The sequence below is a fragment of the Bombus fervidus genome, chromosome 1 (assembly GCF_041682495.2).
Source record: "Bombus fervidus isolate BK054 chromosome 1, iyBomFerv1, whole genome shotgun sequence".
Taxonomy (NCBI): Eukaryota; Metazoa; Arthropoda; class Insecta; order Hymenoptera; family Apidae; genus Bombus; species Bombus fervidus.
The window spans coordinates 17,448,419-17,466,017 of record NC_091517.1 but is presented as its reverse complement, the minus strand read 5'-3'; the positions used below and the strand labels follow the sequence as shown (position 1 = coordinate 17,466,017).

The following is a 17,599-nucleotide window of genomic DNA, read 5'->3' as shown; positions in this document are numbered from 1 at the left end:
TTTATTTGACGAATGGTGGGGTTGTTCAATGTTTGGTGCTGTTGAAAAGGGTGCTCTTAGTTGGAGGGTGGTGTTAAAAAGGTTTAGCGTCTATGGATGTACCTACGTTCTAGTTTAGAAGTTCTAGAATAGGACATCGTTTTAAATAAAACTTTTGTATTCGGGGTAGGTCACAAACTATATTTTTTAGTAAAATTGTTAATTATAAGCGTATTACCTTTTTATGGTATATACTATCGACAGAAATAATATCTTTTTTTTGTATTTTAAGGATTCATATTTCTAATACTTATCTAAATGTACACGTTTTAAGATTTTTGTGTATTTCACCTGAATTTTTTTAATTCGAGTGCTGTAATTTGATAGGACGTTAAATTCTAAAATTCTTACGCGGAAGTTTACTTCCCTCGATCTTGATATTATCAACCAGAAAGTCTCCAAAGATCTCCAATCTCGAAAATATTCAACATCATATTAACAATCGAATCAACGATCAAGAACCTTTTCGCGAATCTTACTCTGTTACTAGTGATTACTTTCTACGCACAAAGACGTACAGGGCTAGTATTCTAACAATAGTCGGAGAAAACCTTCAACGACGCGTTTCTATCCGCTTCGCTGCCGGATAATCGAATAAAGTTCAGAAATCCAATCTACTCGAAGTTGGAGTGGTAGATTGGTACCTACCAGGCCTGCTATGCCTTCGCTAATACGACTTGATTCATGAGTCAAGCACGTGTATCTCTTTCTCCCTTTCGATCTCACCCTGTCTTTTACCCTGGCGCTGTTTTCGCGCGAGACGAGGGGTCAAACGTTCTGCTACATCAGCCCTCGCATTAATGCAGAACCCGGCGTCTCGTTGTGCCCTAAACGTGCCTTTCATCATCTCGTTTCGACGTAATTCGTTTATCATCTGAATTATTTGTACACCAACAAGATAACTCGGGTTCAGTTTCGAAATGATGCCTTCGTGTCTCTTTCATTCGATGATGTTTTGGTAGTGGAGAGAGTTTTTCGAGTGGTTGAAAGAAAATTGTAGAAAAATATTCTGTGAGAGTAATAGGTTGTATTTTTCATATTGCAATTCTCGATTTTTATTTAACATAAAATTTCCAAAGGTTTTTATTATATCGAACGGCTATTAGACTAAAGAATAAATTTTAATGTGTAACGTACTCTTGTTGAGAAAATTCTTATCTTTTTCTGAAACTTGTCAGTATTTGAATGTTTTGACTAATATGATTGGTCACTAATTGGGGATTCATAAGTCATAGAGTACCTCGTGTCAGTAATGAATAATATTACATTTTGTGTGGATTTTCAATAAAGTTTCTAGAAACTCCTATTATCATATGTTAATTTTCTTTTTTAAATCCGAAGTGAAGAACATATTAGTAGAGGGAAAATAGGTATATTACCTAAACACAATCTATCTGAAAATGTAAATTTCATATTCTGATGAATACTCGTCCAAAAGACTTACATATATATTTGCAATGTTATTGCTACTACGCATTACATAAATAACTTTCCTATTAGAAATCAATTACTGCACGTGCACAACGTAACCAGAACAAAGTAACATATTAAATATGTAAATATGTTATTACTCTTTTTGCCATAGCGTATTGAAATGGACATACATAATCGATGTTTCTACAATTTCAATGTCATTTTCATACTAATAACTCGTATTTGACGTAATGAAGATCATTGTTATTAACCGATCTTCATGTTTAAACACGTACTTTATTCACGGACTTATATGAATTTTTAAAGATCAAATTGTAAGTAACAAGGTGAATGATATATATAAAAATACCTATATGCTTGTACAAACATTTACCATTTTAACATTCATTAAATGCCTTCATTAAATCCCTATGTTTTAAAGTTCTATAATATTTCCAACACTACAAAATGCCCTCGATATTCGCGAAACTTCCAAGTAAAATTTTCGAGGATCGTTTCCAGAGGCTGCACTATTCACTCGACTATATCTGATGTCCCGATCGCACCCAGAAAGATCGAAGTTCCAAAAGAGCAGTCCTAGTTGAATGTAGTTTGCCAAAACATACCACTACGAAGGCTCGTTTTACGCGACAGGTATAAGAGTCTCGAACAGTCTCTTATTACGTGGCGTCTCATTGTATAAGATTTTCGTGTAGAAACGACGACAAGTCCCTTTTCGCAAGAGGCAGCCAGCCGAATTGAAGTATACGCAGACGGCAGCCTTGTAAATCAGCTCGGATGAACATCCTCGCGTAATCCTCGAATAATCCTGAGCTCAGTCGTCGAGCTCCAACAGCCGGCAATATTGAAGAGCCCCGCCGTGTATTTTACGGTCTCCTTGGTTAATGACACGTGAACCAACACCGATCTCTCGATTCGATCTGCACGAACAGAACAGCGAACGCGAATTGCGAAATTCCTTGCGCAGATAACACGTTGAATGCAAGTGTACAGTTAAGTGCGTGAAATCACCGCAACGAGGAAGTGGAACTCTATATGATTTTGACAGGGGCTTGTGGTGGAAATTATGATTATTATTATCTATAATTTTCACTTGGGATTTCGACGAAATTCTAATTGGTTTAGTCGATGCTTGGAATAAATTTTCTTGGATTTCTATCAAATTGAATTAGATCGATAGTATTTTGCGTTGATACTTTTGAAATTGCATATTTTGGAAATTTTTAATATAATCATAGATCCATTTCTTGTAAGTAGATGAGTAGTAGTAATATATCGCGTTAGCGTTTGAATACATTTTTCTATGAAATCTAGCATCATTTCGCCATCAAACGAAATCCATCATCAATGTTGAAACACAACTGCAAACGTACTTAAACTATCGACCTTCCACAAGAAAAATTATCATTTTTCCACCAAGCCGATTAAAATACTCTTAAAAAATCTTAAAATACTACTTAAAATAAATTAGTTACAACCAGTACAATTTTACACGGAGTCGAATCTCGACGAAAAAATTTAAGTTAATAAACGTGTAATGATCGAATAAAGGTCGTGTAGACCAGATTATCGATACGTGAATGGTTCATGGTTCAGTAACGGAAGTACTGGTCCAAATCGAGTGACGGTCTACTCGCATCTGTCGGTCGAAATGAATCGCGTTATGCGTTGTTTTGTAATATCCCTACACTCCGATATGGGTTCATCAAAGGAAGAAATGTCGTCGTTCGGCATGTACCGAGCGCCATTAGCTCGGCTCGTTCTGTCCAATTACTTTCATCGAGGCTGACGACAAGACAGGAATCCGCATTCCAAGTCGGGTACTTGAAAGTATTCCGTTCACGAATCAACCTTCTTCGACGATAAATTGTCGACAGATATTGGAAAATGAGTATATTTTCTCGGAAAATAATTAACTACTGTACTACTTTGTACGTGATGCTGGTACATCGTTTGAAGCTAGCTTTTTTTTTTCTTTTTTTTTTCTTATGAATAACGGTAGTGATGGTCTTTATTCCTATAATTTAGAATTCTCAAGGTAAACTATATTTTTAATTCTTCTTAAGCCAGTGAAAAATATAATAATTTCGCTATTCGAAAATAAGCGACAGATCACAGAAAGCGACAAATGAAATACATAGCAGAGAAATTATAAAATATATGTATAACACTTTCAAGAAATCTTCCTATAAACTATGCTTTTTAATGCATCTATGCAAAAATTCAAAGGGAACGTCTCTTGTTCAAGAGCTGCATTCGCGGTGGATGTTGGTTGAGACACTGCTTTGTCTCTCTGGTAGCAATTCTACGTTTATTAGGGGCAACAGAGCTAGCTGCATCACCGGAACCTTTGTACACTGGATGCCGCGATGCGTTATCTCGTGCGAGATACGGTAATAAAGGTATGAGAACACGCAGGTGGCACGTATAACTCATTGCCGCAGTGGATGGTCTTGATGGTTCTCGAACGTTTTCGACGCATCAGCCGACGCGTTCACGAAACGAGGGTCGTTAGAATGGAGTAGAGACAACCTTTTTTGGAAATTTGACGGCTGACGTTGTGTTTGTCACGTTACTATGGCTACTGTGTTCATAATACAAGAGAAAGAAATAAAAGATTTTGACATATAGTTTTCGAATCACGACATTATAGACATTCAGTAATATTTTGTAGAATCTCTTTTCACATCAAGTGATAAAGAATCACTGGGACAGATGAATCTTACTATTATATAGCGTCCAAAATAACGCTACTTCGATAAAACAAACGAAGTTAAAGTTGATTCTACTTTCCTGCATCCACCTTTCCCATGCGAAACTCATTAGAAAAACAAATATAATCTCAACGAATTCCCCTACATTCCCAATAAAAAGTTTCTTCTCTCTCGGAAAAAAAATGCCTACGCACGTCCTTCAAGTGCTAACTTTCCAGAAGAACAGAAAACACAAAATTCTGGAGTCTCATCCCCGTTGTTGCTGCGTATAATTAATGATCAGGCCACTTCAGGCATATACACCGAATCGAATAAACCACCATCCTCTCCGCCTCCCATGTTTTGTTCGAGCTATCGTGATTTCGAGTGGTTCGCGCGCCACGAGAACGATCAAGAGGGTGTTCGAGAACCTATGCAGCCGAAGAGAGACGGGGGGTCTATTATTGTCCGGTGCTTAATCTGTTTGTTGTATACCGGGCTGCTAAGTGGTACCCGTGGTTCTATGGTGCCCTATGGTGTACATAGAGGCGAGCAGCAAGGGGCCCTTGTGAACGCGACACATGTTGTTACATCACGACGCCCATTGTCGAAGCACGCTGCTGCGCAGCCACGATTTCGCTTCGTTGAGAGATGAACGCCGCACGGGGAACACTAATCGCGCACCACTTGACACTCTGCCAGAAACGCAGCTCTTTTTAACCACTGTCCTTTTTCGTTTTTCATCTTCTCTCTTCCCTCTTTCTCTCTCTCTCTTTTTCTTTCTCTCCGTGGACGCTTCATCGAACGTGTAAACATATTAGTCGCGCGAGACTACTGGCACCCCGTGATACGCCGGAACAGGGGTGTCCCTGTTATTTTAACGACTCACTTTTCGGTCGCGTTGCTGCCGTGGAAGAGTGTGTTTTGGGTGAATGATGGTGGCGAAGTGTTTTCTGGATGATCTTTGTTTTCTTGTTTTATGGGGTAAGTTTGTTTAGTGGCGCGCGTTATGGAAACTATACATCTAACTGTGTATGTTTGTTTTACGAGTAATTCTTCGTGAGATTGATGAGTTTTGTGAAACGGTGAGATTTTAGCTGGCGAGATTTCGTAAATCAGTACAGATTTTATTGCCGATTATTTGTGCTTTTTGTAGTAGCCAAGAAATGCGATCTTTAGTGACATCGTCATGAGATGAAAGGTTCTGTACGTTTTCTAAAGAACATAAATATTAGGAAAATGATCTCAGGAGATAACATAATAGAATGCACGCGTGTCATATCTGCAGCCAGATTGCAACCATCCAAATAATGAATTCCATATCACGGCGCGTTCTTATCAGTTACAGGCAATGTTTGCGAAGAGCTTGCGCATTCGTTCTTAGGGGTTGGCTCTGTGCAGCCACCCCCGACTTCTCTTACAATCTCGCGCATGGAATCCACTGGATTCCGCTATGAAATATTTTTACACATTTACAACGCTCTACATATTTAACTTAACATTTATTCCAATTATCATTTATAATTGCATATAATAATCTTCTGTTATTTTCTAAAAATTCTCACGATAGATGACAATAATTGACCTTCCCTGACAATATTATAAAGCTCTTTAATGAGTTATTAATACAAGCAGCACGCGTTCTACTTAATCTTCCCAAGTAGACGCGACATTTATGGTCTCTGGAGATTTCGAACCGCTTATGTGCTAATAATTAGATTTCCATGTGCGTGCGTTGCACCCTAATGTTGTCTCCCGTGTTTATTTGATCTCCTGCGTCTCGTAGGGAGCACTCTTCTCTGCTCTTATGGAAACTTATCTATTTGTGTGTCGGATATCCTTTGTTGTTTTGTGTTACAGTCATTAAACATCTATCTTTGTTACTACCTGTTAAGAGTAGCTTAACTTCTTAACTTTGTTTTTGGATACGAAGTCTGGATAGAATTCAGTAAAGTCTATGAAACTTTCGAATAACTTCTATTTGTACATATTCATTAGCAGACCCTTCTTCATTAACGCATTAACAATTTGCGAAACACATAGCACAATCGTATCGCGAGAAAACGTAGAATTTTACAACTTGAAACTTTAAAGCTAAGCGAATATTTAGCGATAAAAAAAAAAAATACCTGACGTTATCAACGTCTCAATTTTTGTATAAGTACTTTAACTCCTCCCTAATTTCATGCTTCTGTACCAACGATTCTTTCTTAGTAACTCAACAAATATCTCCTACATTCCATCTAATGGAACTTTGCTTTTAATAGCTATACTCTTCTGGCATCGCAGATGAAGCACCCCAGGGAGTACAAAACACATCAAAATCGTCGGCCATCAAATAACTTTTCCCACTCTTGTCCAACTACCAAGCTATCCAGTCGTGGCATTAATTTCAATGACTGCTTGGTAACACCCATCGCTCGGTCAAGTTCTCGTTATACCACCGAAGAACAAGAAATTCGACGAGCGTCGAATCATCAAACAGATACGATCTCGATGTTGGGGACACGGGTTGACCGCGCTCATTCCGCGTTATATCGAGGATAATTTCATTTGGCGCGCACGAGGACATCGCGACGGCGGCGCTCGTTAAGCGGGAAAAATTGAAAGGCCTGTTAGCCGCGTCCCGGTAAATTGCTTCCTCTCCGTCCTCGTACGGACCCGCCGCCGTCAGCCTCGTCCTTTTTCTACCCTCCCCCTTTTTCGCCCACGAGTTGTTCACGACTCGTTCGAGAGCGCAAGTCCGCGAAGTCCTGGGATCGATTCCCGGCTCAGCAGGAGGCTCCTCCTACCATGACGGCCATCTTGCGACCGGCACCGGTCTCACTATATCACATCACACTTCACTGAATACAGCTTGCATACTTACGGTCAGCCATGCGATCGCCACCCCGACTTTTGTCCCTCTTTCGATATGAATCCGATCATTCCATCCGGGTGGTGGTTATGGATCGAGGCTTAGATAGCTTTCGGGTTCGTTTGAAAAATTTCTGTCTGTGAGTACGTTAACACGGAGACGGAAGAAAGCAGCCTCGCGGATCGGCACAGGGGCAAGGGAAATTGTGTTCTCTGTCGCTTAACGTCACGCGACGTTACGTTGTTCTGCTCGTACATGTCACACGTTCGACCAATACGCGCGTTTATCTTTACGATTCTGTAAAAAACAAGGAATCAGAACCGCATTCCTTCCAAAGAACCTCTTTCCACCTTCGCGCAGTGGAGTAGGTACGTTTAGGCTTACAACTTTTTGGGGGTGGACGTCGGTGGTTTTGAACGAGGTCATGGTTTTAAATAATTTTCCTGGTTTTTGGAGAAGGATTTCGTAAGAAGTTTGGGGTAAGTTTTGCATAGGGATGAAATGTTTGCATAGGAACGAACTGCGATTTTGTTGATCTTTGATTGGCGAAGGAGGTTATAAATTCACCCTTTGAACGAATATTACTATTTATAAAGGAAATCTGTGAAGATCAACGATAATATTCTTGTAATTTTTTACTCGTATATACCGTAAACGATAGAACCGTGAGATTTTGAACATTATTTTCTTAAGAGTACGGAAGGCAAATTGCAGAAAAACATAATTTATTTGAATCGCTATTCCGGATTCGCGGTTGAGGTGATTCCACGAAGGATGATTTCCTAAAGCAAGAATTTTTTGTGCAAGATAGACGTTGAAATGTGAACCTGAATGTTATTATTTCCATAAATTGCAACGTGGATATATTAGAAATTATTAATTACTTCTTCACTTTCACTTTCTTAACAAGGTTTACAGATTTAATGAGGACATTCGAAGTCGTATTAAAGTATTTTTATCGCGATAAATAATCATGAATTACGCGAAGTTTTATTTGAATCGTTTGAGAGAAAATGATATTTAGATGAATTTTGCACGTTTATTTAATAATTTTTTAGTTGAAATTATGTTTGGTTATAGTTTTAATAAACGAGGTTTTATATTCTCCTATAATGCCGCTAATAACCTTATAATTAATTCTCCTTATAATTAATACAATATTACATACAAAGAAAAATATTTCTTAATTTCGTTTCTCGTTTCAGGTGCTCAAGTACTGCGACCATTTGCACGGAAAATGGTACTTCTCGGAGGTGCGTGCGATATTCTCGCGCCGATATCTGCTCCAGAACGTCGCCATCGAGATCTTCTTGGCCAGCCGAAGTAAGTCGTGCTTGATTCGTATCGTTCGTTTTCAAAGGGGGCGGCGGGCCCTTTTCGAAAGGACGCGCATTCCGTTTCTTGCTCGGTCGCCTGCGTTATTTCACACGGTGTGATCTAATCCGGCAAAATGGAAACGGAATCTCGAGCTCGCCGCGAGGTGTGCACCCCCGTTTACTTTTTACGCAATAAATATCTTGGCCCGCATTACGGTATCTGTTTTTTCGATGCCGATTTATCAACCAATTCCAGCTACACCTGCTGCGCCTTTCTTGCTTTTAAATATGCATAACATTTGAATACATTCGGTTTAGTTTCGTGGCTACAGAGATGCGAAATTCCGAGGAAGCTGTGTAAATTTAAAGATGTTTAAAATTAGTTAGAAAATTCGCGATAATTTTCGGTATGTTAGGTTCGAAATAACAGTCGAACACTTCGAAAATAACCAGACTTTTCTAAATACGCACATTACGGTCGAAGATCCTAATCAATATACATAAGTTGAATATGAGATATTAAAACCATACAAACTTTGATATTCTTAATAATTGAAACAGTATGAACGTATTAATTAGTATTAGGAATATAACGAACAATTTACATATTTTATGAATATTACGCAAAAGCAGCATTAACATGTATCAAATGCAGTAATTGCACTTGTATTAATTAATATTATGATTGTTCATTATGATTATTATTCTTCGTTTATATCGTTAATCGCAAGTGGACCTCGATCAGATTCTAAACTTCCGACTATCTTTCTTACTTAATTAATTAATTTCTTCAATTATAGGACTGCGGCGTACACCATGAATATCACAGTTTTACATCAAATGTACTCGAACGATTTAGTTCTGTCCTTACACCTAAGTATTTTAATAATTATTCCTAATTATTGCTATTGCATAGGAAATGTCATAAAATCCACCTTCTTCAAGTTCGTTTATCACACTTTCTACAAGTGTAGATAAATATTACGTATCGATATTTTCACAATGATAATCTTCGATACACTCGTTATTTCACATTCCACGCATTTATAATAATACTTCTCTAATTTCAATTCACAATATCTACACATTCTCACTGGTAATAATTTTCTCTTATTCGATCATTAACATCTTCTAGCCATCCCTTTCTCGCGACACACGTACAAAGAGAAAACCTTTCGTCCTCGAAGAGCCTAACAGAAAAGAAGGAAAAATTACGACAGAATCAAATAGGAGAAATAAGCAGAGCCTTCGTTATCTCTGTTTCGTAAGGAGGTGTTAAAACATTCCTAGAGGACGACGAAGCATCGGGATACGTAGCGTTTCACTTGAAATATAGTTGTCGTTCCTTCGAACGTCGGTTCGTCGGTGGTGCGCGCATTTCGAACAAACGCGCCGTAGGAATTACCGGTATACCTGCGAGCTCCGTTGGACCCGCAATCCCGCTGATTATTTCTCTCTTGGCCGCAGATAAATTTCACGTTTGGACGTTCCTCGATTCTAATCTGATATCCCCCAGACTTTCGATGAACCGGCGGAATGTCATCTGCGCGTGTTCATCGTTCGTTATAAAAATTAGTAGAAACGGACACGCATACATTGGCGTTCTCGTTAACCGATGCGTGGTTGGATCATATTTATCGTTTTGTGATAAATCTTTGGACAATTAGAAAGGAGATACGAGCGAGTTACGTTATGGTAGAATAATTTCGTGGAATTTTTACGGATATTTAAAAGTTCTAATCTGGACAAAATGATTGGGGAAATATTATCTTGCGGTTTCCTTAGGTAGGAAGTGTTTGCGGTTTTTGATATTGAATACAGGTTTAAAGCCAATTTTTCAATTGCTTGATTTATCATGACGTGTTCAGTAGATTTGATAATTAGATAAGTGTTTTCAGGAATTGTGAAGTTATTTATTATATTCTTTATACGATAAATACGATGAATAACAGTAAATATATAGAATATGGATATTATTTTGTATGTTTTAAGATTTAATCATAGAAAAATATCAAATCGACAGAAGAATACATTCATCTCTTCCAGGATTTACAAAATGAGTTACTCAATTCACAGATTGTTTTTTTCTCCAACTGAAAATTATTTTATCTAAAATCATGACCTACTATTAGTCAACTTTCAACACGTTCAACTTCTCAAGGCATAAATCTTTCATACAACGTGTATTCTGGATAACAATTATCAAATAAGTTTTGCCCTATTCAATGTTTTCATGTTTTTCACAGAAAAGGCGTATGCTATAAGATATATTCAATATGGTTCGCTATTCATAACGAGGTCAGGAAATTTTTTGATTCCCGCGTCTCTCTGTGATCGTGCCTTTTACTATCCTTCTTCGTTGATTAAGACCGACTCGTATATTCCAACCCTGTATTCGAAGTTACATAAATTACCGGCAAGTATTTATGGTAACTGTCTCTTTGCACGCTACTCTTTGAACTCACGAGACTGCTTCAGCGATGCTATTAAAGCCGTGAAATTAAGTCCATCGTATACTCCCTTTTCATATTTCCACGTTTAACCAACTACGTTCTAAATGCCTTTACCATGCGTGTCCAAGCACGAGGTACATTTCGATGAATCATTTCCTTCGGTTTAGTAGAAATATGTATCTAAACTTCTCGTAGTAATTTATAGTATAATGGAACAATGATATTATTGCATGAAACAGGAAACAATTTACGCTGTTAGTAATTTTAATATTTCTATTACTTACAAAGAATTTTTGTTTGCTCGGAAGAAAATTACCGAATTACGAGGAACTTCAAAATTTACACAGCTTTCTGTATGCGTTATAGCTAAACGAAAATAAGAAACAATTAATTAACGAAACATATGAACAATATGTATGCATAATAGACACGAATTTTACACTTCGCCCCTTTGATCTTCATATTTGGTATGTAGAACAGAAATATTTAAAATTAAAATCCAATTAATCGGCAGACGAGTACAAGCTCCTTCTACATTCATCTTACAGTATCTAAATCCTTAAATTTAAAATACAAAGTTCCACGATTCCTTCTCTTTCAAATATTCCTTTTCAATTTCAATCTGTTTGCAATCCTTGCGTTCCTCGTTCAACATTCACCCTTACCTCCACGCACCTTCCAAAAATTATCACTTTATTTCTCTCCCGAACCAGACCATGCATCATCCTAGCCTAATTCCTAGAGGCCAGTAACACTCGAGACAATTCCGCATGAGGTACCTTCCTGGCAGAAGAACCGACCGCCAAGGCAATGCGAGTAAGAAACGCATCCTCGCCTGCCATCCTTCCTCGAATGATTGACACACGGCCTGTCTGCTGGATTGGCTTCGCTTATAATCCGCACTTTAACGCCTTTTTGTCCACAGCCTCGATCCTGTTCGCGTTCCCGGACCAGACGACGGTGAAAAAGGTGATCAAGGCGCTACCGCGAGTCGGCGTGGGCATCAAATACGGGATTCCGCAGACTAGGTAAGGAACCACCGAATCCCTTTCGTCGCAATCTGAATCCGAGGGATCTAGAGGCCTCGAGGAACACGCTCGTCGCATTCCTCCTCTCTTTTCTTTGTCCCCTTCTGTGGGATTCCGCTCGCGATCGGCTCCGGATCTTCGGCCCTTTCTTGTTCGAACCCGAACGTTAAGATGAATCGAAACGATAGAGTTCGATGTTGAAATTATATTGAGAAATACATACTTCCAAGACTAGATGTCGCTCGTACCGATGTCCTGATCGCCGTGTCGATAGTTTTGTTGATTTATTTCGAACGATTAAACGATTGGAAGAGTCGTCTTTGTTTTCTCGTAGAAGTTATCTTATTGTTAGGATTCGCGGTTGTTACAGCTGATGTAGGAATTAAACGTGAGCGTTTTTGAGATAAAAGAAGGACAATTACGGGATGTGGAAACTAATTTATCTGAACTCGTTGGGAAACGAGCAGTTATTTTAGGTATTTTTAGCAAATTATCCTACATGTAAAATTCAGTCGGAAGAAAAGAATAAAACAGGGGACGCGCATTATGTGTGTCCTCTTCTACGACACTTTGTGTAACTGCCATTCGTACAATACAACCTGATTGACTCCTCGTACTGTCCATGATTTTTCCTCCGAATGATACCACTTCACGTTTGGATAAGTAGATCCAGTTCAACTAATCAGACATTAACTAAGATTTTATTGCAATAAACGCAGTTGTACTGTATTATAATGGTCACTTCAAACAACGAATTAATATGGAGAAACGAGAGACAGGTCGATTCGTCGAAACGGTTGCGAAGATCCTTGCGCTTTCATCGCGGTCCAGCTTCGGGACAAGGATCCTCTCTCGATACCAATACTCCTGCAGCTTGGACGAGGACAGGCGGCGAGAACAGAGGTTCGCGTATCCGCGTTTCGATCCATCCATTAAAGCTCTCTTATACACGGGACCGAGAGAAGGAGAAAGAAAGAGAACCGACGAGAAGGATACGCCGGCCATAAATATACGGAGGCCGAGTCGGACGTCTGATCCAAGAGAGATTCCTGGCCAACAAAAATAATCCGCCGGTATATAAGACGTGCATCCGCGTCGTGACGCTCTGTAGCACGCTCGCGTCGCGGGAAAAATAAATCCGCTTTCGTATCGAAGAGCTGTATTGCCTTTAATATGAGTTGATAAGATAATTGGCAATGATTGACGATTCTTCTTGGTATCAGGAATTTTGTTTCTGTAAAAAATGACTTTTTCATTCAGGATTAGACATTCGTGCATTTGGAATAGATATCTGCGTTTCTTAATTCTGAATTCAAAAACATCTATAAACACGTTCACCCGTTAATTGATACATTTCTTAATCAAAAGATTCTAAAACTATAAAATCGAAAGCTAATAGAGACAAGTCAGTTCCAGCCGAGACAATTCTACTCTCTGCAAATTAGATATATTTAAATTTAGTTTAAGAATTTCGATCTTCCCAAATTGGAATTTTTCAGAATTGAACCTATGTGACTCATCAGACTTTAGTTCGAAAATACGATCGGTTTGTTTCTCTTTGTGAAATAATCATCGCCTTACATCTCTGATGTTTCCTGAAACGACTCGACTTTATTACTTCACATTGGATGGAAAATTTTCATAGTTCCGCAAGATTTGTTATTAATGCACGCAACGCCAGAATTTATACATCCGGCTGCAGTCGGATGCTTCTCTCCTTTAATGTCGTCCACCGCGTACCGTCTATTAAAGTCTCTCGTATAAATCCTAAATCAGCGATACTCGCGTTCGTAAAACGCACTCGCTGAATTTTATAGCATTAATATACAACACCAAACTGTATCTTCAGGAAACGAGACCGACTGTTCTTGCAGATAATTGCCTTGTGAAACTCTTTCCTCGCACAATTATGTTCAATGATCTTCAATTTACTTTTATGCCCATTTTGCTATTCTTCGCTATTCTATGCTATCTTTCGCATTAAATGCTTCTTCGTTCACGATGATTTACAACCATCTATAAGTAATGAATAATAAATAATGATATGGATAAAAATAAAAATCAGATTAAGGTAGATATATACGTATAAGGTTTCCTTCATACAGATATATCGATCTATGTCCTTGGATAGAGCCTCTTCAGAATTAATCGACAGCTCAGTTTTAGTTAGAAGGTTTCATTATTCAATTGCTTCGTTCTTTTGCTGTTTGAATTGCTGGAGATTGTAAGAGGTAGGAAAATAAAGTAAAAGACAGAAAAGTAAGAGAATTAAAAGATAAATTCGTGCAAACTGAGAAAATACGAATGATGTTATGATGCTACAATAGAAGCAAAATTGTTAGAAATATTGATATCTAAAGAAAACCAATCTTAGATGAAACTAATTCTTTTCCAAATGCGTATATACACGGTGGACCATTAATTTATTATGTAAACAATATGAAAAGATTATATCTATCACGGCAATAACCTATTCAGAAGAATTCATTATCAATTTCTCAGTACTGATTTGAAATAAATTTATCGTTAAGTCAATCTCGCATAACAACACACCTAGGTATAAGTCCACGTAGATAACTTTTCATAAAGTCGTATTAACCGATAGCAATCGTACAGTTGCAGTTTCGATGGATCAATGATAGTGTAAATTTAGTTAGACAGGTATTAATTCATCTATCGTACGTAACATAGTATGTATCAAAAGCTACAATCGTGAATAAGTTGTTACACCGGTTTTGACATCATTTGCAACGATGGATAAAGGATAATCAATTCCAGGATAATAGTAATCTATGTCATCGATAATACCTTCTCTCAATACGAACTTATTATTAATGATATTAATCTTACGAACGTATCATATTCGACATTTTGATCGATGAGTTTTCTGACAAGAATATTTAGAATTTGTCCTATTTTTGCAGGAGAGCGTCGATGATGTCACCTCGACAACTAATGAGGAGCTCTAATATGACGCAAAAGTGGCAGCGAAGAGAAATATCCAACTTTGAGTATCTCATGTTTTTGAATACCATTGCTGGTAAGTAGAAATTTATACGAAACTTCATTTTTCAGCTTCTGTTCGCTCAAATATTATAAAGTTACACTGATTGGTTTCGCAAGTATGGAAATCGATTATAATCGTAAAAATCTTCATAAAAAGAGATATGGAATCCAATCATAGAAAAAAAAAAAAAAAAGGGAAAACAAAACCTAAAAGTAGCCGTCTACACATGTGATATCTCATTTGATATTAAATGTACATCAAAAAACGGTATGAACGAAACCCTCTAAGCACTTCACCAGGCAAAACCAATACAATAACCGTGATAAAAGGGGAGTTGTTCAACGGCTAAAAAATCATATCGGCTTACGGGTTGCGGAAAGAAAATGCGACGTCTGCGGATGGTCGATAGTTGTTCGATCACGTCGCCACGGTTCAGATGAGATGGAACAAGAGAAATCATAGTAGAGTATGAGTTGGAAAAAGATGGAGAGTCTATGGCTGCACACGGCCGGATGGAATCTGTCGCGGTGTATTAGGGATGTTCTCAATCAGCTCCGTGTTCCGTTAACCACCCCATACGAGTAATCCCCGGCTCGTGGGCCCTGGTAATCCTCTCCCGAGGGACCGGTGTTCTCCGCTTCCCTACGTAGAGTGGAAGCCGCGCCTTTGTTTCTCCGTCGGCTTAATATCGGCTGCCCCTTTTGTGCGCTCGCGTCGTAATCTAAATCACGAAACTCGAGACGTTGGTCCCTTTACCTTTTTTACTGAATCACATTGATCAACCGTCTCGACGAGTAGCAAACATCCGCAGCGTACTTGTCACGAGAAACGTAGCGTGGTGTCTGATGAAGTAATAGGAAAGCTTAATAACGTGACGTTCGATAGTGGAATCATCCGAAGATAATGTATTCACGGGAGGAAAGATGTTTATAATTAGAAATTAGAATTTTTTTCTATTTTTAGCGATCATAAAGAGGAAGATAGGATTCAAAGGATTCGAGCGTTTGGAAAGTCTCGATGGCAGAATATTTCTTCCAAACCCATAATGATAACGATAATCTACTACTAACAAATTTCCAAATTGTTTTATTTCCAAATTTCCATAAGCATATCCGCTATAAAATAAGTTCTGGTATATCAAATACTATCGATGGATTTCCAAATCCCTATATTTCTAAATTTGCAAAAACTTCGATCCATAAAGTTTTAATTATACAAAACTCGAGTCCCAATCTTATCTACTTGCGTGAAAACTGATCGTAAAGAAAGTGATAGCACATGCAATCGCGAATTATGTAAACGTAGATTTTACGGCTGCCCACGCGCACGCGCGCTGGAATCAGCCGTCTAATGACGAGGATCATCGTGGACGCGTAATTATTTGTACATCGAAGAGAAACGCCGCTAGACGCCGGAGGGTGACCGTGTATTTACGAGCGTTATATATTAATTGCGCGAATAAATAGTCCAACAGGGTAAAGAGGGGTGAAGAGGAGGAGGAGGGCGCGCGCGATCGCGAGCGCAATGCAATTGGGCAAAGCCCGGCGGGAGAACACGTTGCGAAAACGAACCGGTCCTGCGGCCAGGCTCCCGCATACGATCCATTCCTGTTTTTTATTTGCTTTTGTTCGCATCGGTTTATTAAAAATTAATGATAGTAGGGCCGATGTAAATATGATAGGCTGCATGTCCCGATGCAAGCTGGTTCGCGTGGGTGTACACACCGCCGGCTACACCGCCACCGGTCCATTGGCGTTCTTCCTGTTGATGTTCGCCGGGGAGAATTTCTTTAATTAATTGTTTGCTTGAAAATGTTTTGAACTTCTTTTTAATCGTACGAGTATATGTGTGTCTGGAAAGGGAGAGTTAATAAGAGCGTTGGATAACGTGAATGTGATTTCTGCTGGAATTATCGTGAAGATTTTTAAATACGGATATACAGCAAGCAGAAATATATATGATTACATATGCTAAGATATATACAAACATCTAGATAAATAATACAGTCTGGACAAAATAAAACGGAATTTCTAGTATAGACTATATCATACTTGTCGCTTAGCTTGGCTCTGTACTTGTAGTGTTTGCGATCGAACAATAGGTACTTACGGATTGTATCGCTCAAATTTTGCATTGAAAGTACTTAAGTAAGGAGTGTTCACGGTGGAATGCTTATACTGGGTTTCAGGTTTCCTGTGAATTGTACTTTCCGTTTGTACCACTCTATATCACCATGCTTATCTCGTTTTAATCGACGAGCCGTTCTTAAGTGAAAAACTTTTCTTTGAATGATCTCAATATATCTAGTATTATAGTCATTGTGATCGGACTACAAGTAATTGTGTGTTCTTAATAACAGTACGTTATCGGACTTAGAAAAGCAGATACACGAGGATGTTTGATCGATAATTTATTTAATTTAATTTGATCGAAACCAAAACACTGTCACCGATAGTCACAACGTTAAAGACCAACATCAACTTTCTTGCTTGCAAAAAATACGACATCAATATTTAATTAACAATCGCTTTAAATAGTTTCTCAAAAAATATTCTCCAAGCAAATGAGAGACAAGCAGCGTAACGAGGCGAACAGTCGTCGAGTTGAAACCATTTCGCAGGACTTCCTGCCAATTTTTCTACGTAGACCTGTGTCCCTTTAAATCTCGGCAAGTGGCGAGTTAAAAACGAGCCTCTCGTCGCGGCTAGCACTTATTATAACGTTGTTCTGCGAGGGACGAGGGTGGTGGAGGTGGAGTTAGGTAAAAAGTAA

At 38.5% G+C, this 17,599-nt stretch overlaps 1 protein-coding gene across 22 annotated transcripts in view; it reads left to right on the top strand.

Moving 5' to 3' along the window:
- Rg (A kinase anchor protein rugose) overlaps window positions 1–17,599 on the top strand; it is a 414,732-nt gene that overhangs the window by 383,605 nt on the left and 13,528 nt on the right. For all 22 annotated transcript variants that reach the window (XM_072006201.1, XM_072006150.1, XM_072006238.1 and 19 more), the window contains 3 exons: window positions 8,229–8,346; window positions 11,718–11,820; window positions 14,745–14,860. In XM_072006201.1, coding sequence (XP_071862302.1) covers window positions 8,229–8,346; window positions 11,718–11,820; window positions 14,745–14,860 — 337 coding nt within the window. The remainder of the gene's footprint in view (window positions 1–8,228; window positions 8,347–11,717; window positions 11,821–14,744; window positions 14,861–17,599) is intronic.